This window comes from Arachis hypogaea, chromosome 16 (genome assembly GCF_003086295.3).
Source record: "Arachis hypogaea cultivar Tifrunner chromosome 16, arahy.Tifrunner.gnm2.J5K5, whole genome shotgun sequence".
Taxonomy (NCBI): Eukaryota; Viridiplantae; Streptophyta; class Magnoliopsida; order Fabales; family Fabaceae; genus Arachis; species Arachis hypogaea.
The window spans coordinates 13,829,937-13,854,502 of record NC_092051.1 but is presented as its reverse complement, the minus strand read 5'-3'; the positions used below and the strand labels follow the sequence as shown (position 1 = coordinate 13,854,502).

General features: G+C 33.3%; 2 protein-coding genes across 19 annotated transcripts; both read right to left on the bottom strand.

The window, feature by feature from the left end:
- Positions 1-4,146: 4,146 nt before the first annotated feature.
- LOC112758166 (short-chain dehydrogenase reductase 3b) lies at positions 4,147-5,956 on the bottom strand. The gene is made up of 2 exons (XM_025806764.2): positions 5,444-5,956; positions 4,147-5,209 (listed from the first exon to the last, which is right to left on the bottom strand). Exons 1-2 carry the CDS (start codon positions 5,458-5,460, stop codon positions 4,429-4,431), a joined length of 798 nt encoding a protein of 265 aa, XP_025662549.1. The 5' UTR covers positions 5,461-5,956; the 3' UTR covers positions 4,147-4,428.
- An 8,011-nt stretch (positions 5,957-13,967) lies between these two features.
- On the bottom strand, positions 13,968-22,448 carry LOC112756619 (chorismate synthase, chloroplastic). Of its 18 annotated transcripts, none has more exons than XR_003179383.3 (17): positions 21,994-22,438; positions 21,664-21,895; positions 21,519-21,536; positions 19,155-19,254; positions 18,369-18,519; positions 18,156-18,232; positions 18,010-18,068; positions 17,288-17,371; positions 17,108-17,200; positions 16,531-16,611; positions 15,981-16,112; positions 15,275-15,377; positions 15,047-15,141; positions 14,874-14,939; positions 14,613-14,781; positions 14,384-14,468; positions 13,968-14,126 (listed from the first exon to the last, which is right to left on the bottom strand). XR_003179383.3 is itself a non-coding variant. In XM_072219854.1 (17 exons), the coding sequence occupies exons 6-17, from the start codon at positions 18,466-18,468 to the stop codon at positions 13,981-13,983; spliced, it is 1,134 nt and encodes a 377-aa protein (XP_072075955.1). In that variant the 5' UTR covers positions 18,469-18,519; positions 19,155-19,254; positions 21,270-21,317; positions 21,486-21,536; positions 21,614-21,895; positions 21,994-22,438; the 3' UTR covers positions 13,968-13,980. The 18 variants fall into 18 exon arrangements, 17 of the variants coding, with proteins under 17 accessions (XP_072075955.1, XP_072075954.1, XP_025661028.1 ...); XM_072219854.1 differs by lacking the exon at positions 14,613-14,781 and adding an exon at positions 21,270-21,317 and having other exon boundaries at positions 18,156-18,245; positions 21,486-21,536; positions 21,614-21,895; XM_072219853.1 differs by lacking the exon at positions 14,613-14,781 and adding an exon at positions 21,270-21,317 and having other exon boundaries at positions 18,156-18,245; positions 21,486-21,536.
- Between the last annotated feature and the right edge of the window lie 2,118 nt (positions 22,449-24,566).

Sequence of the window (24,566 nt, the reverse complement as noted above, 5' to 3'; positions counted from 1 at the left end):
ATTCGGCGACGAAGTCGGCGAGGCACTGGGCTTTAATCGCCGTCCGAGTTTCATACTTTAAGTCGAACTCGGAGAGCTCTATTGCCCATTGTACCATTCTTCCTGCAATATCCGTTTTTTGGAGGATTTGCTGCATGGGTTGATTCATGCGGACTCTTATTGTGTGAGCCTGAAAGTAAGGCCGTAGCCTTCGAGAGGCTATTACTAAGGAGTAGGCGAACTTTTCTAATTTGTGGTACCTTAGCTCAGGGCCCTGTAGAACTTTACTGATGAAGTAGATTGGGTGTTGCCTGACCTCCTCTTCTCTTATCAAGGCTGCTGAGACAGCCCTGTCTGCCACGGAGAGGTATAGGATGAGGTCTTTTCCGGCTATAGGTCGGGTCAAGATAGGAGGCTGGCTCAAAAACTTTTTGAACTCCTGGAACGCCTCCTCGCATTCGGGAGTCCACTCAAACTGATGCCCCTTTCTCAGTAGGGAGAACAGCGGAAGGGATCTTAGTGCTGATCCTGCCAAAAATCTGGAGAGAGCTGCTAGTCGGCCATTCAGCTGTTGGACCTCTCTCAAACAAGTCGGGCTTTTCATCTCTAGGATAGCTCTACACTTGTCGGGATTGGCTTCAATCCCTCTTTGTGTTAGCATGAATCCTAGAAATTTTCCTGCCTCCACTGCGAAGGCGCACTTTGCAGGATTTAGTCTCATCCCGTGCAACCTTATGGTGTCGAAGACTTGTGAGAGGTCAGACAAGAGGTCGACTTCCTTCTTGGTCTTTACCAACATATCGTCGACGTATACTTCCATTAAGTTTCCTAAGTGAGGGGAAAACACCTTGTTCATCAGCCTCTGATATGTGGCCCCTGCATTTTTCAATCCAAATGGCATGACCACGTAGCAAAAGTTAGCTCTGGGCGTGATGAATGATGTTTTTTCCTGGTCTGGTTCGTACATCGGGATTTGGTTATATCCCGAGTAGGCGTCCATAAATGATAAGTATTGATAACCCGAGCTAGAGTCTACTAGGGCATCAATGCTTGGTAGTGGATAAGGGTCCTTGGGACATGCCTTATTTAAGTCGGTGTAGTCGACGCACATTCTCCATTTGCCATTTTGTTTTTTGACTAGCACTACATTGGCTAGCCATGTTGGGTATTTGACTTCTTTGATGAAGCCGGCTTCTAGGAGCGCCTGCACTTGTTCTTCTACTACTAGGGCTCGTTCTGGGCCGAGCTTGCGTCTTCTCTGTTGCACAGGTCGGGACCCTGAGTAGACCGAGAGCTTGTGAGACATGAGCTTGGGGTCTATCCCAGGCATGTCGGAGGCCTTCCAGGCGAAGAGATCGGAGTTATCTTTTAGGAGCTTAGTCAACCCTTGTCTTAAGGTTTCCCTTAGGTTGGCTCCTATGTGAGTATTTTTTCCTTCCTCTTCGCCGACCTGAATCTCCTCGGTTTTTCCCCCGGGCTGGGGTCGCAGCTCTTCTTTAATCCTTGCTCCACCGAGCTCTATTGTGTGAACCTCTTTGCCTTTTCCTCTCAGGTTTAGGCTTTCGTTGTAGCATTTTCTTGCTAGCTTCTGATCTCCCTTCACCGTTGCTATCCCTGCTGGGGTCGGGAATTTCATGCAAAGGTGGGGTGTCGATACCACCGCTCCGAGTCGATTAAGGGTAGCTCTGCCGATTAGAGCATTATAGGCCGACCCCACGTCGATGACTATGAAGTCTATACTCAGAGTCTTTGATTTCTCCCCCTTTCCAAAGGTGGTGTGGAGGGGCAAAAATTCTAGTGGCTTTATTGGCGTGTCACCTAGTCCGTACAAGGTGTCGGGGTAGGCTCTCAACTCTTTCTCATCTAAACCTAGCTTGTCGAAGGCGGGCTTGAATAGGATGTCCGCCGAGCTTCCTTGGTCTACTAGTGTTCTGTGTAGATGGGCATTTGCCAGGATTATGGTGATTACCACTGGGTCGTCGTGCCCAGGGATTATTCCTCGCCCATCTTCCTTTGTGAATGAAATGGTTGGGAGGTCGGAGGACCCCTCTTCAATCTGGTACACTCTCTTGAGGTGTCTCTTACGAGAGGATTTCGTGAGTCCCCCTCCTGCAAACCCTCCTGAGATCATATGGATATGTCTTTCCGGAGTTTGCGGTGGTGGGTCTCTTTTGTCCATATCATCTCGCTTTCTTTTTCCATGACTGTCCGACCTTTCTATGAGATATCTGTCAAGCCGACCTTCTCTGGCCAGCTTTTCTATCACATTTTTAAGGTCGTAACAGTCGTTTGTAGAGTGCCCATATATCTTATGGTACTCACAGTAATCCCCGCGACTTCCCCCTTTTTTATTCTTAATAGGTCTGGGGGGAGGCAGCCTTTCGGTGTTACAAATTTCTCTGTATACATCCACTACAGGGACTTTCAATGGAGTATAAGAGTGATATTTTCTTGGCCTATCAAGGCCGAGCTCTTCCTTCTTCTTCGCTTCCCTCTCCCTCTCTTTCGTTGAGGGAGGGTGCCCGAGTCGCAAACTTGGGTCTCTTAGCCTAGCGTTTTCTTCCATATTGATGTATTTTTCGGCTCTTTCCTGTACATCATTTAAAGAGGCGGGGTGTCTTTTTGATATGGACTGTGAGAAGGGACCTTCTCTAAGACCATTGACTAGCCCCATGATGACTGCTTCGGTGGGCAGGTCTTGAATCTCCAAACATGCTTTGTTGAACCTTTCCATATAGGCCCGTAAGGACTCTCCGACCTCCTGTTTTATTCCCAGGAGACTTGGTGCATGCTTTACTTTATCCTTCTGGATGGAGAACCTCATCAAGAACTTTCTTGAGAGGTCTTCAAAACTGGTAATTGACCTCGGAGGGAGGCTGTCGAACCACTTCATCGCTGCTTTTGACAAGGTTGTCGGAAAAGCTTTGCATCGCGTAGCGTCAGAAGCGTCGGTCAGATACATCCGACTTTTAAAGTTGCTCAGATGATGCTTTGGATCGGTGGTTCCATCGTAGAGGTCCATATCGGGGCTTCTAAAGTTTCTCGGAACTTTTGCCCTCATTATGTCCTCGCTAAACGGATCTTTCTCTCCTAAGGGAGAATCTTCTCTATCGCCGTGGGAATTCCGACTTTTGAGGGAGGATTCTAATTTTAAGAGTTTTCTTTCTAACTCTTTTCGTCGCTCCCTCTCCTCTTTTAGGTTCTTTTCAGCTTCCTTTTGTCGTTCCCGCTCTTGTTCTAGCTGCTCGAGGCGGCTATGGATTAATCCCATAAGCTCACTAGTGTGGGAGGGTCCTTCTTTTTCTGATTCGCGCCCCTCCGAGGAGTTCACCTTCGGATTTTTGATTCCGGAGGTGCCTTCCCTATGTTGATCATTAGCTTCCTGGTGGAGGTTCTGATCTGCTTCATTGTTTCCGGTGTTCAAATTCTCTTGATCAGAATCTGTCTCCACATGACCTTCTTCAGGGGATCTTTCCGCCATCACTGGTTGATCTCTCGGGTCCCCGGCAACGGCGCCAATGTTACGTTGGGTAACCAGAGGGCCGGATGACGTTGGTAGGCCCAAACGTGTGAGGGAGGAGACTATCGCGTTTGCCCGAAACTCGGTGTTCCTCCGTCCGACTTGCACGTGTGAAAGAATGGGGGGTGGTACCTGCAAAGACACTCCGATGCCTAAGTTAGCAAGGGTATAAGCAAGTTTAGAATGTATTGGACTTAGTGATACCTGAGGGAAGTCAGGGTATTTATAGTGGTGAACCAATAACCACCGCTGAAGTAGTGCCACCTTTTTAGGCGGATAACCGTTCCCATATCTTAGGGAGGTTAAGATATGGCTCTATGAAGTGGTTAGAGAGTTTCTAGGGGCAGTTACTCATTCGAATGAGTGTTATCTGCCAGCTAACCCTCGTATCCGACTTCTTTGGAGCAGGTCGTGTTTAGTACCGACTTCTGGGACGAAGGCTGGTACTGGAGGAGGGCCAACCCTTTGGGTTGGGCTTCTTTGCTTAGATATTGGGCCCTATTTATTGGGCCAGGGTATGAACAAGGTTTAAATAGTAAAAAAAAATCAAAATTATACCACAGTCCACACATCATAAATTGCTAGGAGGTAAAGAAACAAAAACGAACATACATCAAATTTTAAATAATAGGCATAGGAAAAATATATGGTACCAACATATTATCTGTCAATTTATTATCAATAATAATTAATTATTATATTTTAAATACATATATAAAGAGACACATTCAGAAAATATATCTATAAAGACACTTCTATTAAACACAATCATAAAAAGATATTTTTATTAGACACATCTACGAAGACACTTCCATAAAATACAGTTATAAATAAGAGTTGGCAGAAGTTGTCAGCTGTTGATAACGTAGCGGAACTGATAAGCATATAACCCACATCCAACTTATTACTCTGTAATATCAACGAGAACTTCATTTATTTTTTGAAACAGGGATATTAACGGCTAACAAACCTCCGTCAACGACCAAATTGTGTCCACTAATATAAGCAGATTCATTAGAAGCAAGAAACAAAGCCGTTTGTGCAACATGAATTGGCTTCAACACAATCCCCTGCAAATTGGCACCAGCAACACCAGCACTTTCAACTTCGCTTGCTTCCATACCAAGAGCTTCACATGCCAAAGGTGTGGCCATAACATAAGGTGAAATCGAATTGACCCTAATCCCATAAGCTCCAAGCTCACCACACGCCGAACGCACAAGACCCACAAGGCCATGTTTGGATGCGGTATAACCATGACCAGCTCCAGCGCCACCAACCAAAGAAGCTATACTAGCAGTGCAAATTATGGAGCCACGTGTCTTTCTTTCCACCATGACACGTGCCGCGTGCTTAATACACGCCGCTGCTCCACGAACATTCACAGCTACTGTGTTATCAAAGTCATTCAAATCCAAATCAAGTATGTTACAGAGAGAGCCTGTAATTCCAGCGTTACTGAACATGATATCTAAGCTTCCATATTTCTTGATAGTGAAAGCAACGGTTTCTTCAACTTGTTTCTCGTCTCTAACGTCGCAGTGATGGTAACTCACCTTGTCTACGCCAATGGAACTTGCAACTTGAAGCCCCAATTCATCGTTAACATCTGTTATAACTACAAGTGCACCGTTTTCCACAAATAATCTCGCTGCTTCTGCTCCTATTCCACTTGCTCCCCCGGTCACAATTGCAACCTTGCCTTCCAACCTAAAAATCAAAGTAGATTTGCATCAAGGTATGATTAAGAAACTAAACTAAATCTACTATCAATTGGTCCAACATCACTTGTTCACATAATCCACTCATATAACATACTATTTTCTAAGTCACTAAAGAAAAAAATTGGCAGTAAAACGCTGAAAGTAATAGCGGTGGCTTGATCAACTTGCTTCTAATAAAAATATGTGCTGTGATATATATTAAGAATTAATTAAGAATTACCTTTGCTTAGACGACATTGATATTAATATGGCTTCGCTGCTTTGATGTGGAAACCTGGCTTACAATTGAGAAACTTTTGTTGACAGAGGCAAAAGCTGAAGGCGTCATGCTAGTTATTTCATCAATACTCTGATTAAATAAAAGCGAGTGATGATTAGAATTTGAGTACATAAGAGTTTAGTTACTGTTTGAATAGCTTCGCACGTGCTTGTTGAGAGTAATAATGTATTTTGTATTCATTCAAAATTCAATTCTGAAATAATGACCACACAATTTCCATCCTTTTGGTGGATAGACATGAGGGGAAGAAAGATCCATATTCCATCATGACTTGAGTGCAATTTTAGATCCAATAATTACAAAATTTCAACAGTCACTTCTTTTGCTGCTGAGAATAATGAATGAACTACCAATTCAGTTTCCGTCACTTTTTCACCAAAGATAACACCATTTCTGAAAAAAAAAAAAAAAAAAGCACTTTTATTCTTTGTTTTTTATTTCCATGAGACAACTGTGATTTTTTTGTGAGTTTTGCTGTTAAATACTAATAGAAAATTGCTTATCTGTCACATTAAATTAATGAGGTGGATGTTAAATGCTAATGTGAATAGTTAGAAAATGATAGAGACAGACTCATTTCTAATTTCAAATTGATTAGAGATCTATTTATCCTATTTATCCTAAAAAATTGATACAATATTTTTAAATTAATTTTTTATTATTGTTGTAATATTTATTATATTAGTATTTTTTAAAATAAATTTTTGATTATATAGTATAATAAATATAAATATAAATTAATTAATAATACTTGACACATTATTATAGATATTAAATAAATGAAAAATGATTGAGAGGATTAAATAATAAACCTAATTATCCTCCTAACTCTATAAAACTAAAATTTATTAAACTTTTTTATATCTTAAGAATAAGTATTTTTTTTCTTTGCCAATGAGTTATAGATTAAATGGCATAGTCTCTCCATACTCAATTAAGAGATCATGGGTTCGATTCTCCTATCTTTGGTAAAAAAAAAATATTTTTCTCTCTTAAATATCACTTTTTTATTTCTATTTTAATTTTTTTATTCACTTATTTGATTTTATATCTTTTTTTATTCCCTCAAATTCTCTCTATATTTTTCTAAACTTACAAAAATAAAATAATGACTTATTATCTTCTAAGTCTAAAAAATTAAAAATCTTTCATGTGCCATAATCAACCATAAGAATTATTTTACACAATTTTCCGAGATTATTAAAACATTAAAATAAAAATAAAAATTTTTATTTTTCTATAATTTTGCTTCTAGGTTAATTGGTGCACTAGATTTGTAGTTTTACTTTGTTATTCAGTTTTTGTTGATTTGCATTGGTTTTATTGGTGATATATAAGAGATATCATTTTATATATGGCTATATACATACAAACAATGCGATTCTTAAAGACTTAAAGTTCATAATAAGTCATCACTTTTTAATTATTATGACATTTTAAACTCAATGTACAAAAAATTTTAATTAATCTTCATATGTTGTTGTTGTTGTTGTTGTTGTTGTTGTTGTTGTTGTTGTTGTTGTACATGACACATATGTTAAATAATGTGTTTATAATTTTTTTTTATTACTTAAATTATCTAGATAATAAACTTAATAATACATCACAAGATTATTATTACTAATTTATTACATGTATTTTAATTTTATTATTTATATATTTAAAAATTTTATTGAAAATTATTTATTTAGTTTTATAATAAATAATATTTTAAATTTAAATAATTTATTAATTAATTTGTACTTATTATACTATATTTTTAATAATTTATTAAAAATATATATGTAATAAAAAATAATTTAAAAATATTATATCAAAATTTTTTAGGACAAATAGATTTCTGATTAATTTAGCGTTAAAACGACGCCATTTTATCTAAATGAATGGGACAAATAGACCAATTTGAGTTTTGGGACAAATCAATCCTGTTCTTTTTTAACCATCCACATTGACACTTAACGTCCATCTCAACACAACTTAACATGCCAGATTAACAACTTTTGCTAGTGTACTGTTTGACGACAAAACTCATGGAATGGCCATGTTGTCTCACGGAGAGGAGAGACAAGGGCCGAAGTAGCTCTTTTTTTTCGTCAGAGATCGAGTTAGTAGTTCTTCATAAAAAAAGACATGGATCGAGTTAGTAGTTCACTCGAGCTATAACTCGAATGGGTTGAAATTGAACTTGCTTTTTTTTTATAGAAGAGTTATATTTCAATCATGGTAGGTAACTAATTAGAATACTAGCTATTTACAGTAAATTATTACTTTAAAACTAAAACTCTCACCTTCTTTTTCCTCTTTTACGGCTTCTTTTTTAACAGTAACACTCCTCCATACAACTATTTTTGCCAACCGCACAATAATCGATCCTCCGCCGTCACATTCTTCTTATTATGTATGTGGATGCTTTTTAATTTTTTGTTATATTTGATTTTTTTTTATTTTGAATGTTTTATTTTAAAATGGTTTTGAATATTCTTTTTTCTTAGATTTTTTATGTTCTTTTCATCATGTTTTGAATATTTTTTTGTCAGGTTTTAGATGTTGCTTTTCATCATATTTTGGATATGTTTATTTTCATCAAGATTTAGATGTTTTTTTTTGTTAGGGTCTGAATGTTCTTTTTCAGTGATTTTGGCCGTTTCTTTTTCTTAAGTTTTAGATGTTTCTTTTGTTTCTTGTCCAACATCGCCGTTCCTCGTTTACTATCAATGTTCATTGTAAGAACAATGTCGTTGTCGCAACGTAAGAAACACCTCTCGCCATCGAATATGCTATTCTTGTCTCCAAACATAGCTTCTCGGAGATTTAATATTCTTTTTTAATGATTTTAAATTTTTTTTAGGTTTTATATATTCTTTCGCAATAATTATTGGGTGGTTCTTTTGTTAAATTTTATTTTTTTTTTAATAATTTTGTATATTTATTTTTGTTTAGTTTTATATTTTTTATAAATTAGTTTATTTATTGAAAAATTGGTTGGAAAAAGCGTTGATTACCTAATTTTTTTTTTTGGCTATATTTTGATAGCTAACATATAAAGCGTGAAAATCTATAAAATTAATGTTCTGAAAATCAGTTCAAACCAGTTAAACTGCAAACTGATAAAAATTATAGTTTATTTATATTTTAAAACTGCAAAAATTAAAAATCAAAGTTAAATCGCTGAATCGGATAATAATTGGTTGGTCAAATCAAACCGAAACTCGATTGGTTTTTTTATTTTGCCTAAAAAACAACAAAACATAGCCGTTTAGCATTATGATCTACTAACTAGTAACCCCCCCCAACCCTTACCAACCCTAACCAATGTTTTAAAAACCGGTTCAAACTGCAAATCGATGAAAATTATGGTTCGGTTATATTCCAAAATCGCAAAACTAAAAACCGGAGTTGAACTGCTAAACCAACAGTAACCGGTCGGTCAATTCGAACCGAGACTCGACCGAAGTCATTCAAATCCAAATCAAGTATTTTATAGAAAGAGCCTGCAATTCCAGCGTTACTGAACATGATATCTAGGCTTCCATATTTCTTGATAGCGAAAGCAACGGTTTCTTCAACTTGTTTCTCGTCTCTAACGTCGCAGTGATGGTAACTCACCTTGTCTACGCCAATGGAACTTGCAACTTGAAGCCCCAATTCATCGTTAACATCTGCTATAACAACAAATGCACCGTTTTCCACAAATAACCTCGCTGCTTCTGCTCCTATTCCACTTGCTCCCCCGGTCACAATTGCAAGTTGCAACCCTGCCTTCCAATCTAAATATCATAGTAGAGTAGTCCAATATTGAATATAATTGTACAAAAAAATATTGAACAGGTAGTAAATTTAAAAAAAAAATGTTAAAGAGACTAATATTATTAGTATATATATATAAAAAAAAAGGCAGAGTGAGTTAGTATTAGTTGAAAAAGCGGATTTATAACAATTAAATAACTATTTGAGTTATAACCTGTCTTAAATGAAAAAGCGGACTACAGAAGTGTATGAATTATAATTTAATCGGATTTATGCTTGAGTCATGTATGTTTCTGTAACATCAGAATAGTCTCTATAAAATAAGTGAAAACTCGCAAAACAAGGTAAAAGCTAAGAAAATTTAATCATTTTTTCTCACAAATAAACCCAATTTATATATCGTTATTGACTTAAGCGTTCAGAATATTTTTTACACATATACACTTCACGGTCAAACTTGAAGAATCCTTCCGGTATATTTAGATGAGGTATACATTTTAGATACCATCAAAGACACAATAACATATGAAAAAAACAATATTAATTACCTAATTTTTTTCAATTTAAAAATAAATACATTAAAATTAATTATTAAAATCAATCATTATATATTTATATATAAATATATATTGTTTAATTTATTTTTAATATATATTTTATATATTAATATATATTTTATACAAATAACTAGTTTTTGTGACTAATTTTAATGTACGTGTAGTATGATTGATTAGCCTAACATAATTTATTCACATAATCCACAATTCATACAATCACCCTGCTAATTAATTTGTATAATGGTCATTAATAATGATTAGGTTATAGAGTAACTGCCCCCATATGCAGAAATAATGCTGCCAATACTGTGTTGCGGCAGTGTTTGTCCGTCACAGTGGACAAATGTCATTCATGAAATTCAACCAACTCAAATCTACACATGTAAATGTTTTTGAGCAATCTACACTAGAGAATTTGTCCTTTTTTTATTGTCCTTATATGAACGCCTGTATTCTTTTCTCATTGAAAAAATTTAAAAGATAATACAACGGCTTCGCTGTTTTGGCGGGCAAACTTGGCTTATAATTGAGAAACTTTTGTTGTTTTGTGTGTATGGTTACGGGACAGAAGACGCTGCAAACTTGTTTCATCATATTTGGTACAAAGGAGTTTAGTTACTATTTGAATAGCATGTTTGGTGCACAGGAGTCACGTGTTTGTTGAGAGTAACAATGTATTTTGTATTGATTTATGGAAAAATCTAGAACCAGTAACTTTATTAAATTCTGGTCAGCATATAATCAATAAAAAAAAAAGTGAATAATCTTATTTTATTTGATAAAATCTCACACTATTAAAAATATTATTAATTATTACTTAATAACTATAAATTACAACAATTGCTGCCATCTAATATTTCTCTTCATTTAATTCTTAAATAATGACCATACAATTTCCAACAGCCAGGCATTGATAGAAGGCCATATATTTTTATATTTATATTGTTAATTAAATAAATTTATTTTAAAATATATTATTATATTGTATTATGTATTAATTTTACATTATCTAAGTTATAAAAGTGTCTCTCTTGATTGAATTATATTTAAATAAGTTATATATTTAAATAAGTTGTATATTTATTTTTTTTAAGGCTCTTTTGAGAGTAAAAATTTAAGAGATGCATTCTTAATTTAGCCAATTAAAATATCTTTTTTAAATTATTATGTCATAGTAAAATTGGTGACCCAAACCATCTTGCCCGAGGCATTATTAAAAATTAAAACCTTATGACAAAATGACAATACCGGAGGATACATTGCAATTGCACTAAAAAAAATACATTATATCATTTTTTTTGGACGAGACATTTTTGAATTACAGTTTGTAAACGAAAATTTGCATAAAATTGATTTTACAAAATTAATTTTGATAAAAAATAGTTTTGTGTTAACGTTGATTTGTGTTTAATAATTCTTATATCAAAATAGATTATAATAAAATAAATATTATTTGAAATATACTACTCAAAATTACTTTTAAATAAAAAATTACTAAAAGAGACATCAATTTAAATAATTTTTTTATATACATGCAAAATCAGAACACTAACAAAAATAATATAAAAATATTTAACATATAAATAAAATAAATACAATAAAAAATAAAAATATGAAAAAGAATAATAAATTTTATAATGTCAAACAAAAACAAATATTCTATAATTTTTTAATACTGTCAGTACTCTTTAATTTAGTATTATTTTAAACTATAAATTTTTATTTCGGAAGGCTGCAATGCTAACTCGTATGTTCCGAGCTTTTCCTTTCAACTTGCGTAGGTGTGGACAATGAAGAAGAAGAGAGGGGGGAGTGTACCTGCAAAGACACTCCAATGCTTAAGTCAGTATGAGATTCAAGTCGGAAGTGTGTGAAAAAGATACTTTTACCTTGCTTTTATATGATCGGTTCTTCATCAGTAACGGAGGATTGATAACCAACGACATATATCATATAAACAAAAAAAACAATAAAAATAAATAGAGTATATACCCATTTTGGTCCTTAAAGAATTTCAGACCAGACATTTTAGTCCCTAACTAATATTAATAACTCGATTGGTCCCTAATAATTAATTCCATCAGTCACTTTGGTCTTTGGCTCTGTCAACTCTAACGGAAGACAAAATGGTCCCTAAAAACTATAACATGGGATAAAATGATCCCTAACAACTCTAACAAGGGACAAAATGATTCCTAACCCCCTTTATTCGAAAATGACACTGTTCTTCCCCAATTTTTATCATATCTCGCATAACTCTAACATTCATACTCTACTTCTTCACCTTCACAGTTTTCTTTTCCATCTTTTCCTTCCTCCTCTTTAGCTCCAAGATTAAGCCATGGTATAATTGTCACACATGTCGCACCTACCTCAACATGTCATAGACCACACACTTCCTAAATCTTTGTGACTGGTACATCCACCTCCTCTGCACTTCACCCACCAAAAGCATCCACTTCCATGTCTTCGATAACATCACCTTCAACCCCGACAACGTCCACAACATCCTCAAAATCAAGTTCCACAACTACTCCAAGGGCACGCCTTTCTTCACTCTCCGGCAAGAAATATAGATTGTTGGACATTAGGACATCATGAGAAGATTCTCCTTTGACATCATATGCAAATTATCATTTGAAATAGACACCGAGTGCTTCATTCCTTCTTTTCCAGAGTCCAAGTTGACAGACAATTTCGACCTCGCATCCAAGCTATTAGTACAATGAGCAATGTCGCCGTTGTCGCTCATATGAAAACTGAAGCGATTACTGAACATTGGTTCAGATAAAAAGCTGAAGGAAGCGATCGGAGTGGTAGACAATGTGGTCATGGAGATGATAGGGCAGAGGAGGATGGAGATGGCAACGACGACGATGGGCCTTAACAAATCAGACTTGCTGTCTAGATTCATGGGATCCATTGAAGACCACAACTAGTTGAGAGACATAGGCATTAGTTTCCTAAGTATGAATTGGTTGAGAATAAGTTGATGATTTTTTTTCTTGTGAACATTAAATTTATAGAGTGTGCATTGTGTAGTTTGAAGTTACAGTGTTAGACTGTTAGTGTTATGCGAGATATAATGGAAATTGGGAGAGAACAATGTCACCAAGCTAGTGTGTTCATTTGAAAATTTATGTGCTAATTATTCTATATATTATATACATACACAACTAAATTATTTTATATTTATTTAATTTAATTTTTGTTTTATACTCATTTTTTTTAATTCTTTAGAATTTATAGAATTATTAAAATAAGTATCAAATATTTTAATATTTACATTTACATATTAAAATGTTAGTAAAGATATTTATTTTAAATTTTTTAGAGTATTGAGTTAGTAGATCTTCGAAGATTTCGACTTAAGACTAATTAGTAGGGACATCTAAGCATCACCACTAAATTTCACATGAAAAATTAATAGAGGGACGTAATGTGTTCATCGTTTACTATTTTGAAGGACTAAATTAATATTTTATTTTTTTTTCAAGGGCTAATTAATTTGAAGTAAAAAATTTTAAGGATAGACCTAATTGTCACTTTATTCAATTTTTTTCTATTTTATATTTTTTATTTACGTACGACCGGTTTTATCAGTTCAACCAGTAACCCACCGGTTAAATCAGTAATCCAATAACCTGATCGGTTCGATCACCAATTCGGTTCTAACAACTATGCTATAACCAACCACGGTTTATGAAGGATTTTTTAAACTCATAAATCCTTGTAAACTGCCACGGTTTATGAAGAGAGGAATATATATATGAGTCGAGATTGAAGCTACTCAAGAGATCATTATCAAGGAAGCTGCTCAATAAATATACTCTTATTATTTTAATTTTTTAATTTAAATAAACATATTTGTATTATTTTAAATAAAATTTAAAATTAATATTAGTAAGTTTATTTAAAATTTTAAATTTTAATATTTTAAATAAACATATTCTTATTATTTTAAAATTTTGTTAAATTTAAATCAACGTACTCATATTATTTTAAATAAGTATATTCTTTTAATTTGAAAATAATACGAATGTATTTAAATAAAAAAAATTAACCACTGATTTTTTAAAAGTCGAATAAATATAATTAATCATATAAGTACAAAATAATACGAATACAATTTTACGAATAAATATAATTAACCACTGGTATTTTTAATATCATTCAAGAGGGTACTTCTTCTGGCTGTAATACGGGCAACAAAGGTTCTTGCAAATCTGAGTTTACGGGAAACAGATTACACTGTGCATACTGCGCCATCAACTGGTCCACAAGCACCAAACTTACCATGGCCTCTACCACGGGTACAGCTGCAACAACAGTCCAAGCAATGATTTCATACAATACATTTTCCACTCATGGATGTGCAGGCAAACAACATATGTTTATATTTTGTAATTGAAGATAACAAAGACACATGAAAATGTTTCATCACATAACGAACTATCTGATCTTAGTTTCAGTTAATTCTAATGTACTCTCCTAGCAATTTAAATGAATTAATATATAAAGCATAATCTCTTTCCAAGAAGAAGAAACAAGGAAGGCAAAAGGCCGAGTTTCTAACCTCTTGGGACAACACAAGGATCATGACGACCACGAACTCTCAGAATCGTTTCTTTTTTATCTCGAGTCACCGTATTTTGCTCCTTCTGCACAAGCATAACACCATGTTCACTTCAGATAAAATACTTAAGTAAACACAGTCAAATTGTCACGAAAAAGACTGCCTGATCAGCTAAACATCTAGTGAACATATATATGGCAGGAAATTAAATGAGCTGGTCTTTTTATACCTTTCATTTTATCTTTGACAAAATTCACACAAGAACTCATTTTCATTGTTCAATGCCAGTAGTTCTACAATTTAAAATTGACAAATCATGCGTGACCAGGAAAACAAAAGCCCTTTGCTCCTCAACTTCCACTTAAAAGATGACTTTTGTTGAGTAATGAATATGGCATCTGTCCTCACGAAAGTGGTTAAGTAAACTACCTCAATTACTGATTAACCTTCCCGCAAAAATGAGAGAGAGAGAGGGAGAGAATGTACTTACAGCAATAGTTGATGTCGGCTTGAAAGCTATTCTCATGTTTATGATTTCTCCATTGGAAATTCCACCCTGATTATCAATACAGACAATAGTAAGTAAAATATTTATAGACACATAACCATCATACTGCACATCTAGAGACAGCTAATTAGTAATAATAGAATGGAAATTGATACCTGTATCCCACCAGAACGATTTGTTCTTGTCCTTGTCCTTCCATGTTCATCAATATAGAACTCATCATTGTGTTCACTCCCAGTCAAAAAGGTACCTGTAATGATTTCATCAAGCCATCATCAGACAAAGTAATTGAAGAAAATAGCATTTTTAAAACAATTCTGCTATAGTCAGGTCATATCGTAACACAGGCAATCAGAGTTAATAAACATAAGCAATCCAAATACCTGCAAACCCACTACCAAATTGAAAGCCCTTGGTTGCAGGCAATGACATAGCAGCTTTAGCCAGTTCAGCTTCAAGTTTGTCAAATACTGGTGAACCAATCCCCTGATATATAATAGATTCAATTATACTCTTAGGCGGAAAGATATATTGAACATCAAATAATACAGCACTAAAATAAGTTAAAGCAGTCTTCCTTCTGTTCTGCGTGCTAATTATTAAAGTACCAATAGCAGGATCAGACGAGCACTCTTAACATTGATGGGCTACAAATTTAACCATGGATACATGCTACACGTGAAAGCAAGCTCTTAAAACTCCCAAGGATGACTTGAGCACAGCTTGTTTGAGTTCAACTAAGGCCTAGTTTCCAGTGTTTTCTAGATTTTATAGAATATTCAAGTCATGCCTTCATTAGATTAATTTTATAATCAACAACCATTCAACAATGAGAGTTTTGGACTCTTGAAACGCCATGCCCCTTGTATTCTTGCAATTCAATGTTAAATCCAGAAATTCTCTTCAGTGTTTGTTATTACTAGTACTATTATTATCCATGGGTATCAACTACCAAATACCTTACACTCGCCCATAAAACCCTTGTGTTATTATATATTTAATCAATTTTACAAGTTTACTTGTACCCTAAATTGTAACTGCTAACTTGCTCAGTAATTTTATGCTGACAGACAAAGGTAGAAAACTTACACGTGGACAGTTCCTCACTATGCATGTCACAACACCACCAACAGAATCACCTCTAACTCGGACAGCATCAATAGCAGCTATCATCTTCTCTGCATATTCAGGGTCAGGACATCGAACAATGTTGCTCTCGATCTGGAAAGTTTCCAAAGAATATATGCCAGAGCAAGATTTCAGCTTCAGAATTGCAATAATATAAGAGAGTAATAACCAATTATGAAAGCAAGTTAGAGAGAATATCCACCAATTTGGCACATTATGGCATTGGCCTTTTTATCTACGAATACCATTTTTATTTTCCTAACACAAAATTGGAAAGAAAAGTATAGACATGATATGCAAAGACAGTCCATTAGATGAGGGTTGAGAAGATGTCAACCTGATAAGTTAGTACCATTTAAAAATATTGAAGTTAAAACAAATAGTCATCTTCAATTCTCCATGTATAGGATACATTAAATCTCCTTCAAACATTTTTGTTTGACTTAATACTTCAGACAAATTTACAAAAGGCACCAATAAACATATATAAATGTGATATTCACTTTAGTACCTGATCAAGTGTCACAGTCTCATTATCAATTAAGTCCTCTGGCAGAACAACCTTGTGAACTTGAGACACATATGCAAGAATCTGAAAAGTAAGAGACCTTTAGCAAAGGATATCCTAAAGGAATTGGCATATAAAAACATGATACATGCACATAAATATACCCCAACTATGAATAGACATATATAAATAATTGATGTTGGACAACTTCGCTTATGTCTTTACTGTGTAAAGTTCCATGTTTCTTTTCTTGTTTTAGAGGATGTCTTATCCTCTCCCTTGTTGTACTTTCCTCTTTTCTCGTTTTAAAACTTTTTGCCTATCAAGAAGAAGAAAATATGTACTCTCTGCATGTATTTTCAAAGGTGGGAACTGATAGAAGAATAACAGAAAACATAACATACAATGAAAAAAGGGGGAGAATTAGATTCGAAATATTTTTATCCCGTATTAATATCTATTGATACAATTTTACAGTTTCTTCAAAGAATAAGCAGTGGACCGCTAAAAAAGGGACAAAAACTCCATTGGTGTAAAACAGGCAGAAAACTCTAGCCTAGACCACAAGACAAGTACACACCTCAGTTCCTGCAAAATCCTTAAGGATTTTTTTAGCAACAGCACCAGAAGCAACCCTTCCAATGGTTTCTCTTGCAGAAGATCTACCACCCCCCTTAAAAATAAGAGCCCTGATGCATAAGTTTAATGCCTGTCTGATTAAAAGAAAATGCCAAACTAATGAAATCATAAAAATTGATACCTGAACTGATCTGATACCATACTTCATGTCATAGGTTGCATCAGCATGGGAAGGCCTATAACCCGATGACAACTCACTATAGTCCTGAAACCCAGAAAATGTAATGAACAAAGCTATAAGCATTACAGAATCATCTAAAGAATACCAAATATGAACTTGTGAGTCGTCATAAATCATAATCAATTATTATTATCAAGACTCCGAACTACAAGTTATTACTTCATCTAATCAATTGCCAAATAAGGACGATAGATTTACCAAAAGATTATGACAGGAACGAGGCTATTGGACGTTGAATCAGTTAGGAGTTAGTAGTCAAGAGTTAGTAAAGAAGTTAGGGAGATTAACACTTAGTAGGAAGGGAATAGGAGCGCCGAGAGGCCTCTCCAGCACAAATATGTCATCTAAGAAAACACCCATCTAACGTCAGTCTTAGCACGACCAATTCAAAGTTAGTCCCCAAACATATATGGCTGGTTTTAAGTGCAAGGTTCTGAAGAATATATAGTTTATCATCTTTGATTAACACCCCCTCCCCCCACCACAAAAAAAAAAAAACACACACGTGCAACGAAAAGAAAAAGAAAAAACAGGGGGGGGGGGGGAGAAGAATCTTCCTTTAGTTCAACATTATAACAGCACGTTTAGAATAACAATAAGTGTTGGTTGTTTTTTATTGACTCTTTTGTACATGAATATAAGCTATAGCATTAGATACTCACACGTCCTCTTTGATCAGTACTAGGTACAAATACATGGATTGGAGTTCCAGTAGTAAGTCCTGCAATTAACAAATTATACTTCAGTGTTTCATTTTTTTTGCAATAAACATACAGCTTCCCAACAAATATATAGAAGAAATATTAACCTTCGAAGACTCCTGAAAATATTTTACACGTATCAGTCTCGTCTCTAGGAGTTGTAATTTTGCTTTGGCCTGGCCTCCTATACACAAGAACTGCACAATGTTACTCTTTAGAGACATTTTGTAATGCATAAGAAACAACCATTTCCCATCATTCATAGTTACAACAATGAAAAGCTATCTTAAAATATATTCATCTGTTACACTATACAGTACCTTCTGTCAAGATCAACTTGCACGTCAGACTCGGAGAGAGGGATGCGAGGAGGACACCCATCAATGACACAACCAACACCTCTCCCATGAGACTCTCCATATGTTGTCACACGGAAGTGATTTCCATAGGTACTTCCAGCCGCCCGTATCTCTGTAATTCACCAATGACTTCAGAAACTCAAACCAGTGTCCATCTCAATATCATTAACTATGAACTCTTAAATGCATAACTGACATTATATTACAAACCAACCATTTCCTTTAATTTCATTATCATTTAAGAAACACTCAGAACTAATGTTGTCGGAAGTTAAAGTCAAGACCAAGTTAGCAGCATTTGAACTAAGTATACATCATCTAGGAAGCTTAAAATTTAAAATCCTAATAGGTAGAAAGTTTCAGGGAAAAAATAAATAAATCAAATTAAGAATCAATTTCACATAAGATGAAACATGTGTGTATGCCCCCTCCGAGGAGTTCTTACATGAACTAAACAAAATCACCTATTACAATGAGTACATTACAATGAATTACATGCTATATCGAAGTTAAAACGTTAAAATACAGCAACTGATTCAGTATTCAAAATCATTAAGCTGGGAAAATTGCATTCATGAAAGCAAATAAATAAACACAATAGAGAACACGTATTTGAAAGAATAAACAGGGAGCAGATTGCAGTAGCTGATGATCTGAAAGTCAGCGAACAATAATAATTGGAAGAGAAATTTATATATTATGATGCAATGAAGAGAAAAAAGAGATGGAAGGAGAGAGTGAACTGACGGAAGCTTTTGGGAATGCGAGGGCGGAGGGAGACTTGAACGTAAGCGGAGGATTGGGATCGGAGGTTGGAATTGGGAGAGATGGAACCGCCGAGGAATGGCTTCGAAGAGAGACAGGTAGACGAAGAAGCCATTGAAATAAAACAGGTCGAAGAAGAAGAAAAATGATGAATTAATATTTGAATTGAAATGAGTAACAACTAACAAGGACTTAACGATGGAGCCATGAGGTTTGGGCGTTAATTGGGTAACCTTATATAATAAAAAAAAATATTAGGTATATATGAATAAAAAAGGTAAGGTATAAAAATAATATTCACTTGGCTTAAATAACACATATAGATTAAAATCTGACAAAAAAAATTATAAATATACAATCGATCAATTTATTTATAAGATTCAGGATTTAATATAGAATCATGGAATAGTTATGGTCATAAACATGCTAATTTGCCAATGAGTAATAGCTCAAATGGCATAAACTCCCCATACTCATCTAAGAGGTTGCGGATTCGAGTCTTCATATCTTTGGTAAAAAAAAAAATAAAATAAAATAAACATGCTAATTTATGTGAATGGAATTGCAGAAATAAAAATCAAATTCTACATGTTAAAATTTCTTGTTTTTGGGTCGGAGTTCCATATAAATTAATTACCCATGTAAATAATAACATTCTAGGTCAACATAATGACATCTTTTTATGGGTATAAATGATAATAAATATATAAAATTACAAACTATGATTTATTTTAACGATTAATAACAAAGTTTGATTGACATTGTGCTTGTGCATTATAGAACACAATGAGTAATTATTTAAAATATTATTTATTCTCTTAATATTTTAAAAAATAAAAATTTAAATATATTATTTTTAAAATTATTAAAAACATTTAATACTTTCTTATTTAAAAATTAAGATGAAGATTTAAGATTTTCAAATTTTTTTCTTGACTGTATCATATATCAATTGTGATATAAAGATAAGTACGTTAACAAAGCTGAAATGCATTCATAAATTACATAAATAAAAGAATAAAATAGAAAAAAAATTATTAATTATACACATAAACTTTTGTACTGTATGACTTAAAGTAGAATTAGTTAGTAACTTAAAATTAAAAAATAAAATACAATAATAAACATGTAAAACACTTAAAATAATAAAACTGTTTAAAATTTTTTACTATTATTATAATTTACCCTATTTTTTGTTGTTGTTACCTAAAGTATTTTATTTTGTCATTGTATATAACATTCAAAATCTTATATAATTTGAAAGTGTATTATAAATTTATAATTAATTTTAGAGGGACAATTATAAATAAAATATATATTATCTTCAACCATTTTATAAAACCAAGAAGCATATTTTTTTTCACAAAGATCATAAACAACTCCAAAAACACAACTTCTACAATACATTATCACCACGATTTGACACGGTATGGATCCAATGAGTATAAACTCTTCAAACCAACTCGAATTCAGAACCAGCATAGTTTTTCACTGCCTCAAAGAGTTGAGATCTACTCATAGTGCAATAATTTTCCCAAAGAAAGTAGAGAAAATGCAATTAATCAAATAAGAACGAAAAATACTTATATCATTATTATAAGATAAAGGTGAATTACTAGTAATTAATCCTATTTTTCCATTTTCCTGAGTACAATTCAGGTCTCAGGATATAACGTGATCAAAGAGGATAAAACCATAAAAAATTACCTCTATTGCTATTCAAGCAAATCGCAAGGCAATGAAAATTACAGATAATCAAGGGGTATAAACAGGATATTAAAGAGAAATCATAAGCACGATGCTCACTAATGAAAATATTTTGATAACTAAGAATTTGTCTTGGTGGTAGTCAAAATTATAAACAAAATAAATATTGACAAAAATATTTATCCATAAAACAGATGACATCCACATATTCCACAGACTTGGCCTGGAAAATAAAAAGTTTAAAATTTCCCATCATAACCTAATGAAACCCAAAATAAAATATCATCCATCATAACTCTTACATTACCATAAAGACTATAAGAATAAAAGAGAGACAATATAGTCAATGCAATTACCACTCATCATTGAAGATATATTCAATCATCTTACCTGAGCATCACTTCCGGGATAAGATTAACCAAGATGCACACAATAAAGCTGAAATGGGTTGTTAAAAAAAAGACCCAATTTTAGAAGAGGAAAGACCCAAAAAGGCAAAAGTCGAGAATTAAAACTCACTACCTTGAAGAGTGATGAATATAGTAGATATAGTTTGAGGAATTGAACAAAAAAAATTAATAGAAACACAATAGAGTGGATACAAACCTCCACAGTAGCTGCAGAAAGATCTTCTCTTACCTTAGTTCCTAAATTATTCTGAAATTACAGAAGCCAGGACATCAAAAACCAAAGGAAAAACAACCAATTCATGCTGCATTACTTAGAAATCTCACTTGCTCTTATTGGATGCAAAATTGAAGATAAGAAGAAAACAGGTTAAGACCTTTTGGCAAAGGACAATTAGAATCCTGTTCTGGATTTTCTGCATCAATGGAGAAAGACGCCTCTCCACAACAACAACAACAACAACAATTGTACAGACATTTACATCAGATCAAATAGTAAGGAACACACACAACTCATCATCGCAAACCATTACGAATCAATTGGAAAAAGAAAAAAGAAATACCCCTAGGTGGGAGCGCGTCTCTTGAGAGTAATCTGGTGCTGCAGTGCTGCTAACCGATATGAAGACACAATTTAAATAAATAAAAATAATATTAAAAAAAAAAAAAAACAAAGAGTAGTATGAGTAGGGATATTAAAATCTTACCTTTGAGCTGGTTGGGAAGTCTGTTGCAAAATGCCCAGAAATGGCTATAGTTGTAGCAGCTTCCGCTGGCACAAACGCCGCCGAACCTGCCTCTGCATCTGCCTCCTCCCTGGTTGCAATCCTTGACCCATTCCACCACGGCTGTAGCATGCACCACCGTCATCAAATCCTCCACCTTATCCACCACCACGACGAACTCTACCGCGACCACTGGGACCCATGTTGCCTTAGACTCCTCGACCAGCCGCCGTCGCCACCCATCCACCTTCGTAACCCCTACCACCACCGCTGTTGTCCCTTCCACCGCGACGACTCCCCTCAAGGTTGGAGCCATCAGGTACAGTGACATCAACTGCCTTGAAACTCTATCATCTCCCCCTTCAAGTTAGATTAGGAACAAGAAGTGAAGAAGAAAAAAGGATCGAAAAATAGGATAGGATCGGATAAGTTTTTTTTTTTTTTAAATGAAAATAATTTTATGTTTAAATATTTTATAAGAATTTTTTGTTAATTTATCAGTTATATTTAAATATAATTATATAAAAATATTATTTTATTTATTTATTATGTAAAAATATTTTTTAAAAATTTTAAAAAAATAAAAATTTATATTTTTAATATTTTGATTTTTGTTTTCATTATTAAAAATTTGTCCAATGTTAAAAAATAAAAAATTTAATAAAAAAATTATTTTTTTATCAAGGTCTTAAATACTAAAGGTGTATTTATTATAGTTTTTTAAAAGGTTTGATATTTTGTTTGGCTAATTTTTCTCTTTATAAATGCTCTATAAAAGCAGAAGAGATTTTGATCACAAAACCACATTTATAAGAAGCAAAAATTTTTAACTTCTGCGTTGTACTAACTGACTTTTAGCCATTGATATTTAGCATTTATCTTTTTTACCAATTTTATCCGTTATACATATTATATTATTTATAGAATTCTTATTGTTTTTCTTTATATAAACTCTTTTTTTATTATTTATTATTTATATTTTTTTATTAATTTTTTATTTGATATTATATATTTTTATAATAATAATTTTTATACATTATATTTATTATTATTTTTTTATAATATAATTTATTAATCCTATTAGATAAAATAAATTAAATAAAAAAATTAATTATAAATAATAATAATAAATTATAACATATTAAAAAAATACTAAAAGTACTAAAAATATACTATATAAAAATATATAAATAAAAAATATAAAAAAAATTAAATATATATAAAAAATAATTATAACTTAATGTCATGTCTTTTTTAATAATTATTTATTTAAAAATAATTTTAATTAATATTATTTAAATAATATTTATTTTATCAAAATTAATTTTAATATAAAATTATTAAACATAAATTATATTAACATAAATTTATTTCTACTCAAAATCAATTTTATAAAATTAATTTTATTGAAACTGAGACTTGAAATACAACAGAACGGGGTTGGCGGTGGTGTTACTAAATAACCAATTAGTATAAACCAATAACAATAAACTATTAGTTGGACTATATATAAATCTCAAAAACTATTTAAAATTAATTTTAAACATATATAAAATATAATAAAAAAATATTTAAAATTAATAAAAATATTAAAAATATTAAAATTTTTATTTTTTATTAATATTTAAAAATATAAATTAAAATATATCATTAAATTAATAAATTAAAAAAATTGAATTAATGACTAAAAATAATAATAAATAATAATAAAATTTAATGACTGATATCATATTAATAAGGGCAAAAAACCATATTAAGCCACATGCAGAAAAGTTTAACCAAAATACGCCAAACAGAAATTTGTTTCAGCAATAAGCCAGGAGGCATTTTTATATAAATCGAACCAACAAGGTTCGAACTCTATTAGCAAGTAATTCGAACCACATTGGTTCGAACTACCACTAAAAAAATGTGAATAATTCGAACCGGTCAGGTTCGAACCAGGAGAGCATGTAATTCGAACCGGTTGAGTTCGAATTATGTGGAGATTAGTCAAGTGTAATAAATCGAACCAGGCTGGTTCGAATTATGGGAAGAGAGGTCGACTGAAGTAATTCGAACCAAGCTGGTTCGAATTACATGTACCTGGTTCGAACCAAAGAGTGGCTGATTGTTATAATTCGAACCAGCCTGGTTCGAATTACATGTATCATGGTTCGAACCAGGTTAGTTCGAATTAGTAGGAGTCAGAGCTCTATATAAACGCTGTAAACGTGATTTGCTCTCATTAGAGGACTTAAGATGACTAGCGAAGAGGAGAGTTTTGCTGTTTTGGTACACCACAGAGGGTCCATCAAGAGGAAAACTCGGTCCGGAGTGAAGTTCACAGATAAGAATCCTCTCTATATTGTGGTGAATCGAACGACAAGCTATGATGACCTGGTTAGAGCTGTGCTGATGAAACTTGGCCTGGAAGGTGCGAAGCGGATTAAGAAGTTTTTCTATCGCATTCCAGTCACGATCCTGCACGATACGGTGAAGTATGATTGTCTCACGATTGGTAGTGATGAGGACCTCCAAGTCATGTTTCTTTGTCGGAGGCAGTTTCCGGAGGT